The 21,574-nt window shown below is 38.1% G+C and overlaps 2 protein-coding genes and 1 long non-coding RNA gene across 5 annotated transcripts in view; 1 reads left to right on the plus strand and 2 right to left on the minus strand.

Moving 5' to 3' along the window:
* Positions 1-19,592, minus strand: part of LOC131894553 (disintegrin and metalloproteinase domain-containing protein 26A-like) — a 47,030-nt gene extending 27,438 nt beyond the window's left edge. Inside the window, exon 1 of the mRNA XM_059244840.1 lies at positions 19,539-19,592. The gene's annotated coding sequence lies outside the window, so the exon portion shown is untranslated. The remainder of the gene's footprint in view (positions 1-19,538) is intronic.
* LOC131894555 (uncharacterized) overlaps positions 1-21,574 on the plus strand; it is a 68,367-nt gene that overhangs the window by 13,722 nt on the left and 33,071 nt on the right. For 2 of the 3 annotated variants that reach the window (XR_009374943.1, XR_009374945.1), the window contains exon 2: positions 19,516-19,786. This is a non-coding gene — a long non-coding RNA (uncharacterized LOC131894555). The remainder of the gene's footprint in view (positions 1-19,515; positions 19,787-21,574) is intronic. The other variant, XR_009374944.1, reaches the window with a different exon arrangement.
* LOC131894554 (disintegrin and metalloproteinase domain-containing protein 26A-like) lies at positions 1,319-19,656 on the minus strand. Its single transcript, XM_059244843.1, has 2 exons — positions 19,539-19,656; positions 1,319-3,856 (listed from the first exon to the last, which is right to left on the minus strand). The coding sequence occupies exon 2, from the start codon at positions 3,716-3,718 to the stop codon at positions 1,556-1,558; it is 2,163 nt and encodes a 720-aa protein (XP_059100826.1). The 5' UTR covers positions 3,719-3,856; positions 19,539-19,656; the 3' UTR covers positions 1,319-1,555.

Consider the following 21,574-nt stretch of genomic DNA (forward strand, 5'->3'; position numbering starts at 1 on the left):
AGAATCTATCTTTAAAGCTAAGATGCATTTCTTGTAGACATCAGATAAATAGATTTTGTTTCTTGATCTATTCAGTCAACCTGTGCTGTGTGTGTTAACTGTGATCATTGTGTTGTTGATATTGGATGTTGTTGATTGTGTTCTCAGTGGTACTTTGTGTTATATTTATATTTACAGTTTCTTTGCTATGCTCATTCCCTTTTTTAGCCCAAATGGGAAATAGTGAGAGTCAGATTTCAAATAGGAATAAAGTGCAATATCTTTCCATCATTAGAAACACTCATCCTTGAGTTGACTAAGCACACTAACTGGAATGTGTAGCTCTTGACAGTGGGAATTGAGATCAAAGGGAAATAAGTGTGGATAGTCGCTCATGGCTATGAAAGCTGTTACCAGACTGTGGGAGGATAATCTCAATGGAGAGATTTGTTGGAGGCTTATCTGAAAACAGTAGAGGGCTCAGAGACTTGAGATCACAATACTTGGTGTGATGTTTCATAGTTGTGCTTAATCTCTAGAACTGATAATGTTCTGCTGGCAAGATTTACGTTAACCTGAAAAAAAAAATAGTCTTCTGAGCAGAGGGAACTTTGAGAAAATTCCCCCATAAGGTTAGGCTGTGGGCAAGTCTATAGAACATTTACTCATTTAATGAATAATGGGGGAGGTGTGTGCCCTTTTTGGTGGTGCCACTTCCGGGCTGTTCATCCTTGGTTCTATAAGAAAGCATGCTGAACAAGCCAGGGGGACTGAGGCAGGAAGCAGCACCCCTCCATTGCCTCTGCCTCAATTGCTGCCACCAGGTTCTTGCCCAGTTAGAGTTCCCGTCCTGACTTCTGTAGATGATAGAGATGGATAAGGAAATGAGAGTCAAATCAATGCTTTCCACCCAACTTGTTTTGATAGTGGTGTTTCATAATAACAATAATTACTTAACTAGGACAGGTTTGTTGGTGTGTTTTCAAATCTGTGTTAAAATCTCCTGTAGAGTGAGAGCTACTGATTCCATCAAGGTGAGAGACTGAGACTACAGCAACCGTCCTCAGAACCTCAAACCCGTCCCTCAAGTTTCAAATCTCACTCTGGCTCTCCTAAGGGGTGGGTTCTAGCAGACAAGAATTGCCATGAGGATATGGTATTTGCAGGTTCCTTCTCTCTATGTGACAAAGCAGATTGAAAAGCATAAGGGCTTTAGAGCTGAGAGAAAACAAATGCAAAGAAACATACAGAAGACCATGGGTTGGATGTATGCTAATGGCCAACAGACATCAATTAAATTAAAAATACGGCAAAAAATTGATTAAAATAAAGATAAATATGAGTGTGATAGGACCTCCTTTTATTTAGTTTTGAATAATTTTTATATTTGAACAAGAAGTTCCCCAGAATTTCTCGGTTTGGATATCTTACCCACACAGTGATATTTCTAGGTCCAGGTGTCTACAAACTAACACATGATGAATTTCCTAGAGAGTATGTATTTTCTTATGCTTTCTTTCATTTTTTTTTCTTTTTGTTTTTGTCATGTTTCTGAGGTAAATTATCAGGTGAATTTTCAGGGAAAGGAGGTGTGGCTGTAAGTTTCAAGTTCTCCCATGTCTTCTGGTTCTTGGTTTGACCCCCTAATTACGACTAGAGCAATCAAGAAAATTAAGAAAATAAAAAAAATAATAAAAAAACCTAGCACTATCATACCTCCGTGGGAAGTCTCCTCAGTATATATTCTTGGTGGTGGTCCACTGTCTACACTACCTCCAAAGCCACTTAGTAGACAGTCCGGTGGCTTCCATTGGATATCGCAATGGCAGTGATGTTTATTGTTGCAGACTCCTTTCATATTGCATTGGAATGCTGAACAATTACTTAACAAAACAGACTTAGGGACACACTTTCTGTCAATGCATATAAGGCCTGGACCACAAGCTGTGCCATCTCTCACTGCCCCGATGTCCTCTCTGGCAATTCCAAAATGATAGTCCATACTCCAGCAGGTGACATTATTGAAGTGAGTCCAATGCACTGTTTCATGGTTTCTCCTCTGTGGAATCTCTTCTACATTTTCACACTGAATTCGTCCACAGAGTACATCAGTATTATTACATCTTCTGTAGTTATGGCTATCGTTACCACAGTTACCAAAACGGTCACCCCGTGTGTTCATTTCCATGTAGCAAGTCTCATCTGCACTTTTGGCACTCCTGCCAAAAAGCATCTGACAGTGTTCTTCGCGTTTACGACATGTCTTATTATAGCAGTAACTATCACCTCCGCAAGGGCTTCCATCTTCCATGTATACATCTTCTGGACACTCAGCTGAAGTTCCATGACACCACTCTGGAAGGTCACATTCATTGTTCTCTTCTCTACACACTGTGCCTGCTGGAATGAATTTGCACCTTTTGCAACAAAGCCCAGTAGCACATTCAGCATCAGGTTTGAACACACACTCTTCGGTACAGCACGCATCACTCTGACATGATTCAGAGGAGCCACAGTCGCATTGCTCTCCTTCTTCAACTAAAGTATTCCCACACAAGGTGAGGTTTGTTGTTAATGCTTTATCTGGAATATTGTATAGACAATCTTTCCTGGTAACTACTGAATACATACTCTCATAACTGCAGTTGCTGAATCTAGGGTAATTAGATTTTGCTGGGGCCATTATGCACTTTGGTAATCCACAAGCACAGTTATTCTCATCATGAGGCATACCCAAATTATGACCCATCTCATGGGCTATAATGAATGCCATGTCTTGAGTTGAATCTGTCATGAAACTGTTAACTGCACAACTAGCATATGTGCAAACTGTACCTAAATAAGCTAGCCCTAAAGTTCCACCATATCCTTGCCTGGCAAAAAGATGTGCAATATCATTTCTAATGTGATTGTCAACATTTTTTATCTTCCAATGACAGAAATTAGGTAGGACATCTTTTATAGATTCTGTCACATTGACATGGTTGGTTTGAGTCCAAACTTCCAGGGTAGTTAAAACCACCTCAATATCTATTTGAAGATAATAACCATTTATTCCATTGACAACTTGCAACATTTCCTGCATACAAGCTGTGACATTATTATTTTTGTAAACATATCGTTTATTATCTACTGCCACATAATATTCAACATACTTGTGGTGGGTCCACCAATTCTCATATTGGCTTTGCATAAGTGTGGAGTCTTTGCTTTCTTGAATCTTCATTTGTTGTGCTATCTCTTCTTCTGTTAACCCACATCTCATAGAAAATGATTCTGAGTCCTCACTGTCTATTTTGTATACCAGATGTTCAAATGTGGATGTTTGGTTCTTGGGCATGATTTCATAAACTGTGCCATTTATCTCTATTATGCCTTGCAAACTCCCAAAACAGGTGTTAATAATGAGCATGGACTCAGGTTCTCCATCTACATAACCATGGTAGTAGCAGTCATTCTGAACAAAAGGCTGTTCTTCAAGGAGATCACCTTCATCACTGTATGTGAACAGTAGGAAGTTCCGGGATACAAAGTATTTTGTGGGTTTCATGGTGATAATATGTCTCTCTCCTCCAAAGCGCAGGCTATAGCAGAGCCAGTCTGGGGAAACATCATGTGTACTAGGGTCAGTGACCCTCAAGGGTATCACTACTTCTGGAGGGCTATTGTACCTAGCATGTGCAGTTGGTGACCAAACAGAGAGTAAGAGCAACATCCACAGGCAGAGCTGAAGGAACATGATTCTCTCATGGACCAGGGCCTCACCCACAGACACCAGAGGGCTTTTCTCTCTTAGTCCTTACTTTGTCTGGTTGCATGCAGCACTAGTCTTTAATGGTGTGTCTTCTGGCAGAACTGATCAATCAGAGCATCAAGACTAAAGGAAATAGTTAAACAAAGTGCAAATATAAATAAATCATGATGAAGTCAGGTTAGAAAAAATAGCAAAACTTGGGCTTACATCAATTTATATTCCAAGGTGTGTCAACATCGTTCATGGAGATTCTGATTGATTATTGTAAAGTATACTTGTTCCTGTGCAAATTGATTTCTAATACACTACCAGCTTTTAATAACTTACCCTCTTTTCCACATTGTATCTTAATGTTTGAATTTTCAACTTTTCCTCAGTAGCAATGAACGATTTCATAATCTGAAAATTAACATTATACCTGCTTTCATAGATCAATGGTATAACTTTAAATTAGAAAACACTAAACAATTTCCTGCTTATTGAGTACATTTATGTTCCTTTCAATCATTGCCTTCGCATGGCCATGGATGTCAGAAACCTCTCAAGATTAACAACTATCTCGTGTATTTTTTCACTTTATTTCTTTGATATTAATGGTAGTGAATGTGAGCATGTACACTGGTGCACATTTGAAGCTTGTGTACCTGTTAATATATGTGTAGAGGCCATAATTCTCCCTAAAGTGAGTCCTCAGAAACTATATACCTCGTTTATGCATTTAATATTTACATTTTAATATTTTATCAGTTTATTATATCTTTATATTATATGAGTGTATGAGTGCACATGGTTGTGTGTGTATATGTGTGTATTTTTGTAGAGTTCAAGAGTTAGTCTTGGATATCTTTCCTATGTCACTCTCCACCTTGGTTTCTGACACAAAGTTCATCTTTTACATGGCACTCACTAAAGAGGGGAGGCTGGTTGTTCAGCAAGCCTTAGTAATCTGCATATCTCTGCCTCTCCATTGTTGGCACTGCACGTACAGACCACTAAACCAGGCTTTTATATTGTTGTCGAGGATCAGTCTCACGTTCCTCTGCTTGTGAAGCATTCATTTTACCAATCGAACTATCTACCCTGTCCTGGGTCCTCATCTTAGTGTATAATTATTTGAAAAAAGTAGTCAAGTAAGGTATAAATTGTGTTACCAACTACAGTGCCAAGAGCTTACAAAAGAAAAATAATTTATAAAGATATTTAAGGACAATATAGTGGAGTTATGATTAAAATCCTGATATGATAACTCAATATCTATGAATGTTTTATTTTAGATTTAATAATTCTTACAGCGTGTAGATTGGTGGTGTGAAGAAAGGAATTATTTATTCCTAATGCAGTACTATTGATAGTGCATGCGCAAATGTATGTCAGAATTAATGATGAAAACTACACTAACAAACAGAAGGTTAAGAAAAACACTTCAAAGAATAATTGAGCAAGAACAGTCTTGTAATAATTTAATTACTACTAGCAATAATTCTAGCATCCAGAACTATGGAGAATAGATAACATTTTCATCCAAAAATATGACACATCTATAACAGCAGAGATTACAACTCTCAGATGTCCTCTTTTACCTTACCATTTTCACCCCATAACTTCATCAAATTCACCAATAGCTAGCCATTTGCCAAATGAGCTTCCTACAAATTATCCCACTAAAAACTCTAGAGTCACCGTGATGAAATTGAAGGGATTGGAAATAATGAAAGGAAATGCTGTCCCAAGACCTGAACAATTGGCAAGGAATTAAGGGATGTGTGTGTCCACCTCCTAATTTTTTTTTTGTGCTTCTGTTCTTTGCAACAACTCTCCTGAAATACTATCACCAGATGCAGTGATACCAATGGTCCCTTCTATTTATGTCCTTGCTCATGAAGCATTTGTAAAACCCATCTTAGCAGCAAAGGATTTTATTTTTGTTGTTGTTCTTTTTCATTTGTTTGAGAATGCATAAGAGACCATGAATTCTTTCCTTTCTTTGTCTCTCATGGACAAACCCCTAGATCCCAGTGTCTAGCTAAAGGATCCTATCTTTAGGATTAGGAGCATTGAGAACCTCTGCTCCAAAGAATCAAGTGTCTGCTATTGGTTTACCTTTCTAAGGTCATAAGTATCTCAGAGACATTGCACACTTGCTCATGTAGATGTAGATGCTTTGTCTACTTCATAAAACAACTATTAAAACTAATTCGTGAATTTAGAATTGTAGGGGTAACTGTGTAGGATTAAATTTCTTTAGTAGACAGCTGAGAAAATATCAATCTGAGACAAGCATATTTTATAAATTGTTGAAGGCAAATGGTAGAAACAAGTGTATTCCTTAATTAAGGTTGCCAGTGTCAGGAAGCTTGGTGACCTGCCGGTGTGCTGCATTGACTCTTCCATCATTTTTATTTATTAAAATCTTTGAGGATTTTGCACTTTATATTATGTTCTTCCTCACCCTTCAATTCTCCCAGAACCCTTCTCCCTTCCAATCTACCCAACTTCATGTTGTTTCTCTCTAATAAATACAAATAAACAAATAAAAAAGAAACACTGCAGAAAACCCGGAATCCAGTTTGTGCTCGCCATCATCAGGTCTGCCCTTGAGTGAGTCAGTGAGTGGGGTTGATATTCTCTGTTTCCCTCCATTGAAGAAAACCAATTTCCTTACTCTTAGCAGTTTCCACTTACAGAGAGCTTCTCAGCTAGGGGTGGAGCTTCATAATCTTTTATTTAAATTTTTTTCCAGAAAATATCTTTCGATCATATTTTTTTTAGTGATGGGACTTTGTGCCCACTTCTCCTTCCTGATGAGATTCTCTGTGGCTTGAGCTTGTGTAAGTCTTGTTTTCACAGTTTTGTGAATTCATATGTGTGTCTGTCTTATTGTATGTGGAGAATTCAAGTTTCATAAAGTCATCTATCACTTCTGACTCTTAGAATCTTTCCATTTCCCTCTGCACATAGATCTCTAAGTCTTGAGGGGAGGGGTTTGATAAAGATATCCCCTTTAGGACTGAGACTTCCAACTTTATAGCTTTCTATTGTTGTGGATCTCTGTGCTATTTACCATCCAGTGCATGAAGAAGCTCTTTAATGAGGGTTGAGTGACACTCTGAACTATAGATATAATATGTTATTAGGAGTCATTTTCTTGTAATATTATTTTATTAGAACCATAGTAGTATGTTTCCATCTAGTTCCCATGACTTCTAGTCTAAGATTCTTGGCCACATAAACAATACCAAATATGGGTTCACTGTCATGAAGTGTAGTTTAAATCCAATTACAGATGGATTGGTAACTCCCTTAAAATTCTTTCCACTCCTGCCCCTAGGTCCTATCACTGGGCATCAGCCATTCCTAGGAAGACCCGCCCAACTTGGCCCCAGTTTGTGGCCATTGGGTGGAGCCTCTCGGAAGGTTCCCCTTTTCCAAGACCCCCGGCAGACCCTGCAGTATATATGCCCTGTCCCCACATCCATCTACCGGAGACCCCCCCCCCTTACTTCCTGAGAATTGGAGACCAGCTCCCAGCTCCCATCCAGATGAGAGGTGAGTGTCTGGAGTCATACCCAGAGAGGCCTGCCCCAGGTCCAATCCCTAGGCACCAGCCATTCCAGGGAAGACCTGCCCAACTTAGCCCCAGGTTCTGGCCATCAGGCGAGCCCCAGTGGGAAGGTTCCCCTTCTCCTACACACACCCCTGGCAGACCCTGCAATCTACACACTCTGCCCCACACCCATCTGCCCGGAGACCCCTGCCACTTCCTGAGACTTAGAGACCAGCCCCTAGCTCCCATCTGGCCTGGAGCTCCCATCCGGGCCAGAGGCTTCCTGAAATGCCGAATCTGTCAGCTCTGTCTAGACCAAGAGCACTGCTAAGACCAAGAATGAATCCATGAGGTTATGGGCAAATGTCAAGGCAGAAGTACATACAACAAAATAAAGAGCAATACAGCATCACCAAACCAAGCCATCTTCCAAAAGCTAGACCTGAACATCACAAATGGAAGTAGAAGAAAGCAACCTTAAGAATAACATCATGAAGATGCTAGAGACTTTTAAAGAAGAAATCAAAAATGAAATTGAGGAAAAGACAAACAAAAAATGGGAAGAACGCTATAAAAAACTAGAGGAAAAGACAAATAAACCAGAAGAAAACAATAAATCCGTGAAAGAAAACCATGAAAAAGCAATGAAACAGATGAGGGAAACAGTACAAGACCTGAAAAGGGAAATAGAAAAAATGAAGAAGACACTAACAGAGGGAATGCTGGAAATAGAAAATCTGAGTAAACGAACAGGAACTACAGATGCAAGTATAACCAACAGAATGCAAGAGATGGAAGAGTGGATCTCTGGCGTTGAAGATACGGTAGAAGAAACAGATTCATCAGTCAAAGAAAACACTAAAGACAACAAAATCATGACCCAAAATGTCCAGGAAATTTGGTACACCGTGAAAAGACCAAAACTACGAATAATAGGAATAGTGGAAGGAGAAGAATACCAACTCAAAGGCACAGAAAATATATTCAACAAGATCATAAAAGAAAACTTTCCCAACTTAAAGAAGGAATGGCTATGAAGATACAAGAAGCCTACAGAACACCAAACAGAGTAGACCTCCCAAAACAGTCCTCTTGCCACATAATAATTAAATAACTAAACATACAGAATAAAGAAAGAATATTAAGAACAGCAAAGGAAAAAGGCCAAGTGACTTATAAAGGAAAACCCATCAGAATAACACCCAGTTTCTCAATGGAGACTTTGAAAGCCAGAAGGACCTGGACAGATGTAATGCAGACACTAAGAGACCATGGATGCCAGCCTAGACTAATATACCCAGCAAAACTTTCAATCATCATAGACAGAGTGAACAAGACATTTCAAGACAAAGCCATATTTATTTATTTACTTATTTATTTATTTGGTTTTTCAAGACAGGGTTTCTCTGTGTAGCTTTGCGCCTTTCCTGGAACTCGCTTTGGAGACCAGGCTGCCCTCGAACTCACAGAGATCCGCCTGCCTCTGCCTCCTGAAGGCTGGGATTAAAGGTGTGTGCCACCACCGCCCGGCCTCAAAGCCAGATTTAAACAATACTTATCCACACACCCAGCCCTACAGAAAGCACTGGAGGGAAAATTCCAACCTAAGGAAGTCAGATATACCCTCAAAACCACAGGCAACAGATAATGCCACAGCAGTAAACCCCAAAGAAGAGAAGTATACACACGAAACCACCACCACCAATAATAATAATAATAATAATAATAATAATAATAACAATAATAATAATAACAACAACAGGAATGAACAATCACTGGTCATTAATATCCCTTAATATCAATGGACTTAATTCACGTATAAAAAGACACTGGCTAACAGAATGGATATGAAAGCAGGACCCATCATTCTGCTGCATACAAGAAACACAACTCAAATTCAAAGATAGACACTACCTAAGAATAAAAGGCTGGGAAAAGACTTTCTAATCAAATGGACTTAAGAAAAAAGCAGGTGTAGCCATCCTAATATCCAGCAAAATAGACTTCAAACTAAAATCAATCAAAAGAGATCAAGAAGGGCATTACATACTCATCACAAGAAAGATCCACCAAGATGAAGTTTCAATTCTGAACATTTGTGCGCCAAACACAAGGGTACCCACATATGTAAAAGAAACATTAATAAAGCTTAAATCACATATAAAACCCCACACATTAATAGTGGGAGACTTCAACACCCCACTCTCATCACTAGACAGATCTCCCAAATCGAAACTTAGAAATAAAGGACTTAACTGATGTTATGACTCAAATGGACTTAATATCTACAGAACATTCCACCCTAACAAAAAAGAATATACCTTCTTAGCCCCCCATGGAACCTTCTCTAAAATTGACCACATAATTGGCCACAAAGCAAATCTCAACAGATACAAAAAAAATTGGAATAACCTCCTGCATTCTATCAGTACCATGGCTTAAAGTTAGATTTCAACAACAACAACAACTACAGAAAGCCTACAATCTCATGGAAACTGAATAATACTGAACTGAATCACCAATGGGTTAAGGAAGAAATAAAGAAAGAAATTAAAGACTTCCTAGAGATCAATGAAATACCACATACCCAAACTTATGGGACACTATGAAAGCAGTGCTTAGAAGGAAATTCATAGCACTAAATGCCCACATAAAGAATTTGGAGAAATCTCACACTAGTGACTTAACAGGACACCTGAAAGCTCTAGAACAAGAAGAGGAAAAGTCACCCAGGAAGAATAGATGCCAGGAAATTATGAAACTGAGAGAGCTGAAATCAATAAAATAGAAACAAAGAGAACAATACAAAAAATTAATGAAACAAAGAGTTGGTTTTTGACAAAATCAACAAGATAGAGAAGCCCTTATTCAAACTAACCAAAAGACAGAGAGAGAGAGCACCCAAATTAACAAAATCAGAAATGAAAAGGGGGACATAACAACAGACAATGAGGAAATCCAGAGAATCATTAGATCATACTTCAAAAACCTCTACTCCACAAAACTGGGAAATCTTAAAGAAATGGATAATTTTCTTGATAGATACCACATACCTAAGTTAAATCAAGACCAGATAAACTATTTAAATAGTCCAATAACCCCTAAGGAAATAGAAACAGTCATTAAAAGTCTCCCAACCAAAAAAAGTCCAGGACCAGGTGGTTTCAGCGTAGAATTCTACCAGATCTTCAAAGAAGATTTAATACCAATACTCTTAAATTGTTCTATACAATAGAAACAGAAGGAATGTTACCAAACTCCTTCTATGAGGCTACAGTTACCCTGATTCCTAAACCAAACCAAGATGCAACAAAGAAAGAGAATTACAGACCAATCTTCCTCATGAACATTGATGCAAAATACTCAATAAAACACTGGCAAACAGACTCCAAGAACACATCAAAACAATTATCCACCATGATCAAGTAGGCTTCATCCCAGGGATGCAAGGGTGGTTCAACATACGAGAGTCCGTCAATGTAATCCACTATATAAACAAACTGAAAGAAAAAAAACACATGATCATCTCACTAGATGCTGAAAAGGCATTTGACAAAATCACAAACCCCTTCATGTTAAGGGTATGGAGAGATCAGGAATACAGGGAACATATCTAAACATAATAAAGGCAATTTACAGCAAGCCAAAAGCCAACATCAAATTAAATGGAGAGAAACTCAAAGCGATTCCACTAAAATCAGAAACAAGACAAGGCTGTCCGCTCTCCCCATACTTATTCAATATAGTACTTGAAGTTCTAGCCAGAGCAATAAGACAACATAAGGAGATTAAGGGGATGCAAAGTGGAAAGGAAGAAGTCAAGCTTTCCCTATTTGCAGATGACATAATAGTATACATGAGTGACCCCAAAAATTTGACCAAGGAACTGATAAAGCTTATAAACACCTTCAGCAACATAGCAGGATACAAGATTAACTCAAAAAAATCAGCAACCCTCCTATATACAATTGACAAACAGGCTGAGAAGGAAATAGGAGATACATCACCTTTACAATAGCCACAAACGATATAAAATACCTTGGGGTAACACTAACTAAGCAAGTGAAGGACCTATATGACAAGAACTTTAAGTCCCTGAAAAAAGAAATTAAGAAGATGTCAGAAAATGGAAAGATCTCCCATGATCATGGATAGGCAGGATTAACATAATAAAAATGGCAATCTTGCCAAAAGCAATCTACAGATTCAATGCAATCCCCATCAAAATACCAAGACAATTTTTCAGAGACCTGGAAAGAATAATACTCAACTTCATATGGAAAAACAAAAAACCCAGGATAGCCAAAAGAATCAAGTACAATAAAATAACCTCTGGAGGCATCACGATCACTGGCCTCAAGCTCTACTATAGAGCTACAGTAATAAAAACAGCTTGGTACTGGCATAAAAACCGACATGTGGACCAATGGAATCGAACTGAAGATCCTGACATTAATCCGCATACCTATGAACATATAATTTTTGACAAAGAAGCCACAACTGTACAATGGAAAAAAAGAAAGCATCTTCAACAAATGGTGCTGGCATAACTGGATGTCAACATGTAGAAGGCTGCAAATAGATCCATATCTATCACCGTGCACAAAACTTAAGTCCAAGTGGATCAAAGACCTCAACATAAATCCAGTTACTCTGAACCTGCTAGAAGAGAAAGTAGGAAGTAGTCTTGAACGCATTGGCATAGAAGATCACTTCCTAAATAGAACACCAGTAGCACAGACACTGAGAGAAACAGTCAATCAATGGAACCTCTTGAAACTGAGAAGCTTTTGTAGAGCAAAGGACACAGTCAATAAGACAAAGTGACAGCCTACAGAATGGGAAAAGATCTTCACTAAGCCCACATCTGACAGAGGGCTGATATCCAGAATATGTAAAGAACTCAAGAAATTAGACATCAAAATGCCCAACAGTCCAATTAAGAAATGGGCTATAGAGCTAGACAGAGAATTCTCAACAGAGGAAGCTCAAATGGCTGAAAGACATTTAAGGAATTGCTCAACATCCCTAATCACCAGGGAAGTGCAAATCAAAACGACTCTGAGAAGCCACTTTACACCCATCAGAATGGCTAAGATCAAAAACACTGAAGACACCTTATGCTGGAGAGGATGTGGATCAAGGGGAACTCTCCTCCACTGCTGGTGGGAATGCAAGCTTGTATGGCCACTTTGGAAATCAATATGGCACTTTCTTAGAAAATTGGGAATCAATCTCCCCCAAGACCCAACTATACCATTCTTGGGCATATACCCAAGGAATGCTCAAACATACCACAAGGACACATGCTCAGCTATGTTCATATCAGCATTATTTGTAATAGCCAGAACCTGGAAATGACCTAGATACCCTTCAACTGAAGAATGGATAAATAAAATGTGGTACATACACACAATGGAGTACTACTCAGCAGAGAAAAACAATGGCATCATGAGGTGTGCAGGCAAATGCATGGATCTAGAAAAAATCATCCTGAGTGAGGTAACCCAGACTCAGAAAGACAAACATCGTATGTACTCACTCATAGGAGGATATTAGATGTAAAACAAAGGATGACTAGACTGCTACTCACAACTCCAGGGAGGCTACCTAGAAAACAGGACCCCAAGAAAGCCACAGGGATCGCCCGATGACAGAGAAATGGATGAGATCTACATGAGCAAACTGGATGTAAGGAGGGGGATAATGAAGGACAAGGGTTGTAGGGGAGCAGGAGATCCTAGCTGGATCAAGAACAGAGAGGGAGAAAAAGGAAAAAGAGACCATGATAAACGAAGACTCCATGGGAATAGGAAGAAGCAAAGATCTAGAGAGGTCCCCACAAAGATACCTCCACAATAGACTACTGGCAATGGTCAAGAGAAAGCCCAGACTGACCTACTCTGGTGATAGGATGGCCAAACGCCCTAATGTGGTGCTAGAAATCTCATCCAGTGACTGATGGAAGTGGATGCAGAGATCCAAGGCCAGGCCCCAGGTGGAGCTCCAGGAATCCAATCGCTGAGAAAGAGGAGGGATCGTATGATCGAGAATTGTTGAGACGAAGATTGGAAAAAGCACAGGGACAAATAGCCAAACTAGTGGAAACACATGAACTATGAACCAATAGTTGAGGAGCCCCCAACTGTATCAGGCCTTCTGGATAAGTGAGACAGTTGATTAGCTTGAACTGTTTGGTAGGCACCCAGGCAGTGGGACCAGGACCTGTCCTTAGTGCATGAGTTGGCTATTTGGAACCTGGGGCCTATGCAGGGACACTTTGTTCAGCCTGGGAGGAGGGGACTGGACCTGCCTGGACTTAATCTACCAGGTTGAGCTGAATCCCCAGGGGAGTTGTTGCCCTGGAGGAGATTGGAATGGGGGGTGGGCTGGGGGGAGGGCAGAGGGTGGCGGGAGGAGGAAGGACAGGGTAATATGTGGCTGATATGTAAAATTAAATCAAATTATAAAATTAAAAAAAAGACTTGCTGGGTGGATGTGGCACATGCCTTTAATCCTAGCCCTTGGGAGGTAGGGGCACCTGGATCTCTGTGAGTTCCAGGCCAGCATGGTCTACAGAGCTAGTTCCAGGACAGCTAGGGATGTTATACAGAGAAATCTTGTCTTGAAAACAAACAACACACAAACAAACAAGCAAATGCATGGTATTGGCATAAAAACTGACACTTTGAACACTGGAATTAAATGCAAGTTCCAGACATAATTCCACACTTATGTAGACACCGAATTTTTAATAAACCAGAAATACACATCGAGGAAAAAGAGACAGTATCTTCAACAAATGGTGCTGCTCAAATTGGATCGCTACATTTCGAAGAATGAAAATAAAATCATACTCATTACCCTGCACAAACTCCTAATGGATCAAAGACCTCAATATAAGACCAGGTATCCTTAATCTGATGGACAGAGGTGGGAAATAGATAATATGTAACAAATCAGCACCCAACACCATCCTAGACGGATTTACATGAAACTCATGAACAAGAAAAAGGTGTTCATTCTTCCTATTAAATGCAATGCTTGAAGGATTAGCTAGAGCAATAAGAGAAAAGTGTAGGAGATGCAGTGATAATAATGGTAAAGTATCAAGCCAAAGTACCCTTATTTGCAGATGAAATATATACAAATGTCCCCAATATCTCCACCATAAAACTATTACAGCTGATAAATATATTAAGCAAAGTAACTGACAACAAAATTCACATACAAAATTTGATCTTCTTCCTATATACAAACCACAAGCACATCAAGAAAGAAAGCAAGGAAACAATACCATTTACAATAGTCTAATATACCTATCTATATCTATATCTATCTTACCTATGTATCTATCTATCTATATCTCTCTATATATATGTATACATATACATGCACACACATACACACATATATGTATATATATATACATATACATACATATATATGTATATGTATATATATGGATAAATCTAACCAAGGAAATAAAATACTTTTACAAACATACTTTTTGGTTTTTTTGTTTGTTTGTTTGTTTTTTCTTGTTTTTTTTTTTTGTTTTTCGAGACAGGGTTTCTCTGTGTTTACAAACATACTTTTTAAGAGAGTGAAAAAAATAATTTGAAGAAGATGCTCTAGGATGGAAAGATTTCCCATGCTCATGGATTGGCGGAATTGAGAAAAACATTAAACCTACAAAAGCAATCTACAAAGTTGATGTTCTCCCACCAAAATTTCAATGCAATTATTCACAGAAATTGAAAGGAACAATGTTAAATTTTATATGGAAATACAAAATACCCACTATAGTTAAAATAATTCTGAACAACAATACAACAAAAATCTACTGGAAATATCACAATTTCAATGTTAAGTTAAACTACAGTGCTACAGTAACACAGAAAACATAATACTGATATAGAAACAGACTCGCTAGTACAGGGAGCATCAGGTTTCAGAAGGCAGCCCTCTTGACAGCAAAATAATGACTCCACAAATGTGATTTTGAACACTAACTGTTTCAACAGTGACTAGTCCTAAATAACCAGGACAGCCTTGCCTTACCAAGAAGTATATGACATCACACCAATGATGCTTCATGGTTTTTCTATTCAAATTGCAAAAATCTTTTAAGACTTGATATATACTTCTTTTCACTTATACCAGATTTTGTTCAGTCCAGATCTCAGGTCCATCAAAAACACATCAGTAAAATAAATTGTTTGAACATGATAGCCCTTTATTCTATTGTTAATTTAAAATACTTTATTGTGATCGACTATAATACTTCCCATGTAAACTTATACCACAAAATATTTGATAATCTTTTTATGAACCCACTGGTTCTCATGAAAGTTTTGCCTCACTTTGGAAGTGTGGAAGAAGGGCTCTTGGGCATGATGTCATAAAAAGTGGCATTTATCTCTATTATGTCTTGAAAAGCTACCAAACAGGTGGTTAGAACAACCATGGATTCAGGTTTTCCATCACCTAGTCATGGTAATAGCAGTCATTCTGTATTAAGGTTGTTCCTCAAAGACAAGACTTTTGGTCAGTGTAGATAGACAATGAGAAGTGTATAGATATCAAGTATATTTTGGGCTTCAATGTAATAATGTGTCTCTGGCCTCCAAAGTACAGGGCATAAGACAACCAACCTGCAAAGTTCTGTCTCTATACATGTTAATGACCCTTGAGCATATATAACCACTTCTAGGGGGAGGGTGTCGCATTGAGCACATTCAACTTCTAGCCATACAGAAAAGGAAAGCTGCCTTCACAGCCAAAGCTGCAGGCAAGTTATCCTCACATGCACCAGGATCTCACCAAGAGCCACTATATTCTGTGAGAGAACAAATGAGGAACAGAAATCCCTGTTGGGTCTATGTCTTCAAATTGTTTGTTTTTCATGCTTTACTGATATGTATTTTTTCAGAGTTTATCTATCAGAGCATCATGAATAAAAGACACATAGAAAAGAAAAGAAAGACAGACCCATGTATAGTAAAATTATGAACAAATCAGGTAGGAGAAAATTATAAAGTGTGAACTAAAATGAATTGGATTTGAGTTCAAGATATATGAACAGTGTGCTTGTATTTTCTGTTAAGTTTGATTAAAGTATTCTTGTTCCTGCAGAGGTATATTTTTCATACAGCACCAATTTTTAAAATTATTTTGCCTTTCCATGTTGTTTTTAAATGTTATTATTTTACAACATTCCCCAACAACAGGAAGAATCCTTATCTAAAATGGGTGTTGTCTGTTTTTGTTTTTGATTTTAGTTTTTATTATTGAATTTCTGTCATGGTGATTTGTAGCAGGCTTTCTTGGATTGCCAGCCCCCAAATCATGACACAGAGACTTATTATTAATTATGAAAGCTTGGCATTACCTTTTGCTTGCATCTAACTCTTATAACTTAAATGAACCCATTTCTACTAATCTACATGCTGCCACATGGCTCGTAGCTTTCATCTCTCGTTCTGCATGTCCTGCTTCCTTTCTGGCTCCTCTGGTGCCTCTCCCCGACCTAGATTCATCCCCTCTTCATTTCTCTCTGCTCCGAAGTCCCAACTAACCTCTACCTGCCAACCTAGTGGACATTGAGCATTTTTATCCAACCAATCAGAAGGTGCATTGACAAAGACACATCTTCACAGTGTACAGAAAGATTATTCCGCAACAGTGATTTATGTTGTAAAGCTAAACTCAATTCTGTCTTATTAAGTACAGGTTGGATGCTCATTTTAGTCCATGGCTTGTCATTGTCAAAGGAGGCAGGAAATTGTTTCAAGACAAACATTTTTCTGATTTGGATTTTAGTGTAGATGTGTTCTAGGCATGAATGTCAAGGTTGTGTGGATTGTGTGCATGTGCATAGTAAATGTACTTCTCTGTATGTATGTCAGCCAGAGTTCATCCTAGACTGGTGGTACTCTGGAGACATAGACATTATTTTTTTGTTTTACTGTTTATGCTTTTGTAATTTTTGAATGTGTGTTTATTTGATATGTGTGCGTATGATTGTGTATGTGTGGATATTCATCTATGTGTTGGTGTGGGTGTTTGTGTTAGAGAGAGAGAGGGGGAGAGAGAGAGAGGAGAGAGAGAGTGTGAGTTTAGGACAAGAACTGTCTTTAGGGAGCATTTCAAAGTCACTACCCACCTTGCTTTTTGACACAGAGTCTGACACTGACTTAAAGTTCACTAAAGAGATTCAGCTGACTGGACAGACAGTCCCAGCCATTCTACTGTCTCTGCCTCCTGACATTCCTGGTATTCCAAGCATATGCTGCTAATGCCTGCCTGTTAGAATATTCTAGTGTTCAAACTCAGGTCTTTATGATTATGATGCATATACTTTACCAACTCAGCTACCTTTCCCATCCAGTGTGTTTATTTTCCTAGAAACAAGAGTGTCCTGTTATTGAAGAAAACTAACTAAGGAAAAAAGTGAGTTGCCATAGGCAGTGCTAACAAGCCATAGAAGATAATTCTTTGGTAAAATAGATTTTGAAGACAATATCTTGAACTTGTGATTAAAAATTTGACATGCTAAGTCACTGTCCATTATGGTTTTGATTCATGTTTCATAATTATTTGAATGCTGTGGGAGCCCGTTCTCGGGTTCCTCGTGGCTTTACCCAGCAGGTCCGCATAGAGGATGATTAGGACCACGGGCCTGAGTGCAGGTGTCTGAGATGGTCTGCACTTGGCTGTGCTGGGGGAGGAGGTCTTTTGCTCCACCCCTTGGCATCTCTATAAAACCCTGGGGCAGAGACAGTCGGGGGCCGTTGGAATAGGTTCCAGGCCCTCTTGAGGCTATCCTTTATTTTCTATCTGTTTATCTTCGCGATATTCTCCGCAATAAATCCTTCTATCTAATATTTCCTGCTGCTTGCACTCAAGAAAACTCTGGGGAACTGTGGGGGTGGTGGGTAAACGCCCCACAGAATGTCTAGATTTGTATTGTAACAATAGCAACAACCAAAAGAATTATATGTTGTAGTGGGTAGCCATTCCAGCTTTGTTCTGGAAGTTTCAACCCCCATTGAGACTTCGGCAACTGTCACGCGGGGCCAAGGGAGGCGCCTGGGGACCCAAGATCTGGATCGGCAGACACTCTCTCAGTTCCAGGACCCTGGATGGTGGAGGTGGACCAAGCAGAGCTCCAGAGAACACCGCTGGACTGTGATACACCTTCCCCAGACCCTGTGACCTACCTATGCCTTAATTTGTAAGTTACGTCATTAAATAAATCTCTTTTTAACTACGTGGAGTGGCCTTAATAATTTCACCAATAATATGTATTTTAGTGTAGCACTCTTAAAGTTCTGTCAATGTGAGTCTCAGGATCCCCTATTAAAAATATATTTCAAAAGTATGTAACAGGAAAAAAACTGGAAAGAATACTTGTGCACAATTGTGTAAATTACTGTACACAATGATTCTAGAGACCAAAGGTGTTGACAAAATTGAATACTTTCATTGAAAATCTGGTGCAGAATGATATTAACAGAGTCTTCCAGGCAACTCCAAAATGCCATCATTTATCCATTGCTTTTTCCCCTTATATTTTCATCAAATTCATCAATAACTAGAAACTCACCATTTAGGCTCCCTGTTATCTAGAGAACATTAAACCACATTAAGAACACCTCAGCACTCTACACACTACACAGGCAATGTACCAACTGCAAAGTAAGCTGTGCTTCTTATTCTGAGGTCTATAATTTCAGCACTCAGGGGCTGTAGGCAAGAGCATCAGTAGTTCAGAACTACATACCAAGCACAGGACCAGCCTGAACTAGATGAGACCATGTTTAAAAACAAACATCTTCTGGCTGAATGAAGGAATACTCTCATGAAGTTCAGCACTTTCATGAAAATTCAAAGCAGTTTAGTGAAACTCAGACTACTTAGCAGTTTCCTTGATACAAGTATTCAATATCAAATATTATTTTGAAGCAATAACATTTTTAAAATGAGCATGCATTTTAATTTCCAGATAAAATAATATTGCTGATTTTCCTGTGAGTAGAACTGTCTACAACAATTCCAGCTGTCTTGACAAACTACAAAATCTATGAGAAAAACTCTACAGAGTCACCAAAGAAACAGAGAAAAGCAGAAAATATTTAAAGGAAATGCCATGCCCCAAACTTTAAACAATTGGCAAAGAATTAAGGAATGTATGTTTATTGTCCTGATAATCATCTCTCCTTCTGTCTTTTAGAATGAAACTCCTGTAAGACCTACCATGATGGAGTGATGTGCATAGCTCTTGTTCTGGCTCTGCTGTAGAATCGTTTGTAATGCTCATCTTCTGAGACCACACATAATAAAGAGAACTCAAGGGCTCTCCATTGTCTCTCATAGACAAGGTTCTAGAATCCTGTGCCTTGCAACAGAAGCCTCCCAGTCCACAGAACCTGGCAACTGATGAGGTTCTTCCCAAGTATTCTTCAGCCATCTCAACCAAACTTATTAGGATTTCTTCAATGTGAGTAAGTCTGCTTCCTCACATCATTTGATATCCTCCAGTATCTCTAGTATGGATAAACACCATTTCATGACATTCATTTTATTTTACTGTATGTGAATTGTAAACAAAAGCTGAACTCTGTACTTTGGTGCATATTGAAACCTCTTTCCCAGTTTATTCCCTCAATTGTGAACAATAGTAAGGAATATTCTTAAATCATTCAAATCTGCAAGAATTTTTCTATCTCTTTTACAACATAGCCTAAGAAATCAAGTGTTTGTTACTTCTTTTCTTTCAATGGTCAATGAATATATCAGACACTGCAACTGCTCATAAAGATGCTTTACCTATTTCATACAACTGTCATAAAAAAATAAGGCATAAACAGAACTTAGAAGAGGAGACGTGAATAAAATAGCAGGATAGGCATTAATTTTTTTTTGCAATTAACTAACTGATTCTTGGGAAAACATCAGCCTGAGACGAATGCTTTTAACAGGATTGCTTGGACACATGGTGGTAACAAGTCTATTTACAAATTAAAATTGTCTTGGCACCTGCCAATGTTCTTCCTTGACCCTTTCATCTTTAGGACACTCCTTTATCTCTTCATAACTGTTCAGGCTTTGCACCACAAATGCTATTTGTCAGCTGCTATGGTCTGTTTCTAAGTTTTACACCATTTACAAGAGCCAACAAATAAGTAAAAATCCCAATTCAACAGTCGTAATCATATATGGTAAAAATGTCAGGATTTGGGGATACTTTAAATATATTAAAAATAGGTATCATATATCAGAATTTATAGCCATACTAAACAGGTCTTGTCAGATTAACATATGTTATTAAGTTGCTTCAAAATCCAACTTTCACCAATAGATTGAATATGCAGAGAGAAAGCCTCTAGCCAAATAATTACAGTTTTGAACTGTATATTTGAATGGTATATATATATCGATTTTACAGTAACTTTTTATATATTTTATGTAGAACTAAAGGATTTGGAAATTTTCCATACCAAATAAATAATAACAATTTTTAGATGGTTAACATTGACAATTACCTGGATTTTGTCATCATACTTTATGAATGAATGAGTCAGTTTTTCCACGAATACCCAAAAGGATGTACAACACTGTGTCACCATAAAAATAGAAAATTCCAGTGTGTAAATGAAGATAAATTTATTTTGTTTTAAATGAAAAGGAAACAAACATTCAATTAAAATAGCTAACATATAATACTAACTCATTTTTATATGCTTATGAATTATTTACTTACTGTATCCCCTTGTATATTTATACTTAATAATATTAACATTGCATTAGTAAAGGAGTAATAATCTTATCAAGTTTTATTAGTGTATCATTCACAGTAATGAGTTTCATCACGGTATCTTCATGCGTATGTGCCATTATAGTTTGCTGTCATTCATTGTTCACCCCACATCGTTATTCTATTAAAATGTTTTTTATAAAACATTCAGTGTTGCCAGTGACAAGCTTGATTAGGTATAGTATGCTACTATTTGACTACAATATGCATGATCTATTAAATATTACATGACTTATAAAGAGTTCATTTCACAACAATATTTTGCTTCTCATAACAAGGCCATGAAACTGATGACTGCTAATTCTCTTCCTCCCTATTTGTAAACTTAACTAGAATACATTCTTATAGTTCTTGAGTTTTATTTATGCAAAGGAGTATGTGTAGTGCTTATGTTTTTATGAACCATTCATGTCCCTGAAAATGAAAGAAAAGCTGTATTTATTTTCTCCAGAGATTATTCACTCCATATGCAAAT

This window comes from Peromyscus eremicus, chromosome 17, assembly GCF_949786415.1.
Source record: "Peromyscus eremicus chromosome 17, PerEre_H2_v1, whole genome shotgun sequence".
Classification (NCBI taxonomy): domain Eukaryota; kingdom Metazoa; phylum Chordata; class Mammalia; order Rodentia; family Cricetidae; genus Peromyscus; species Peromyscus eremicus.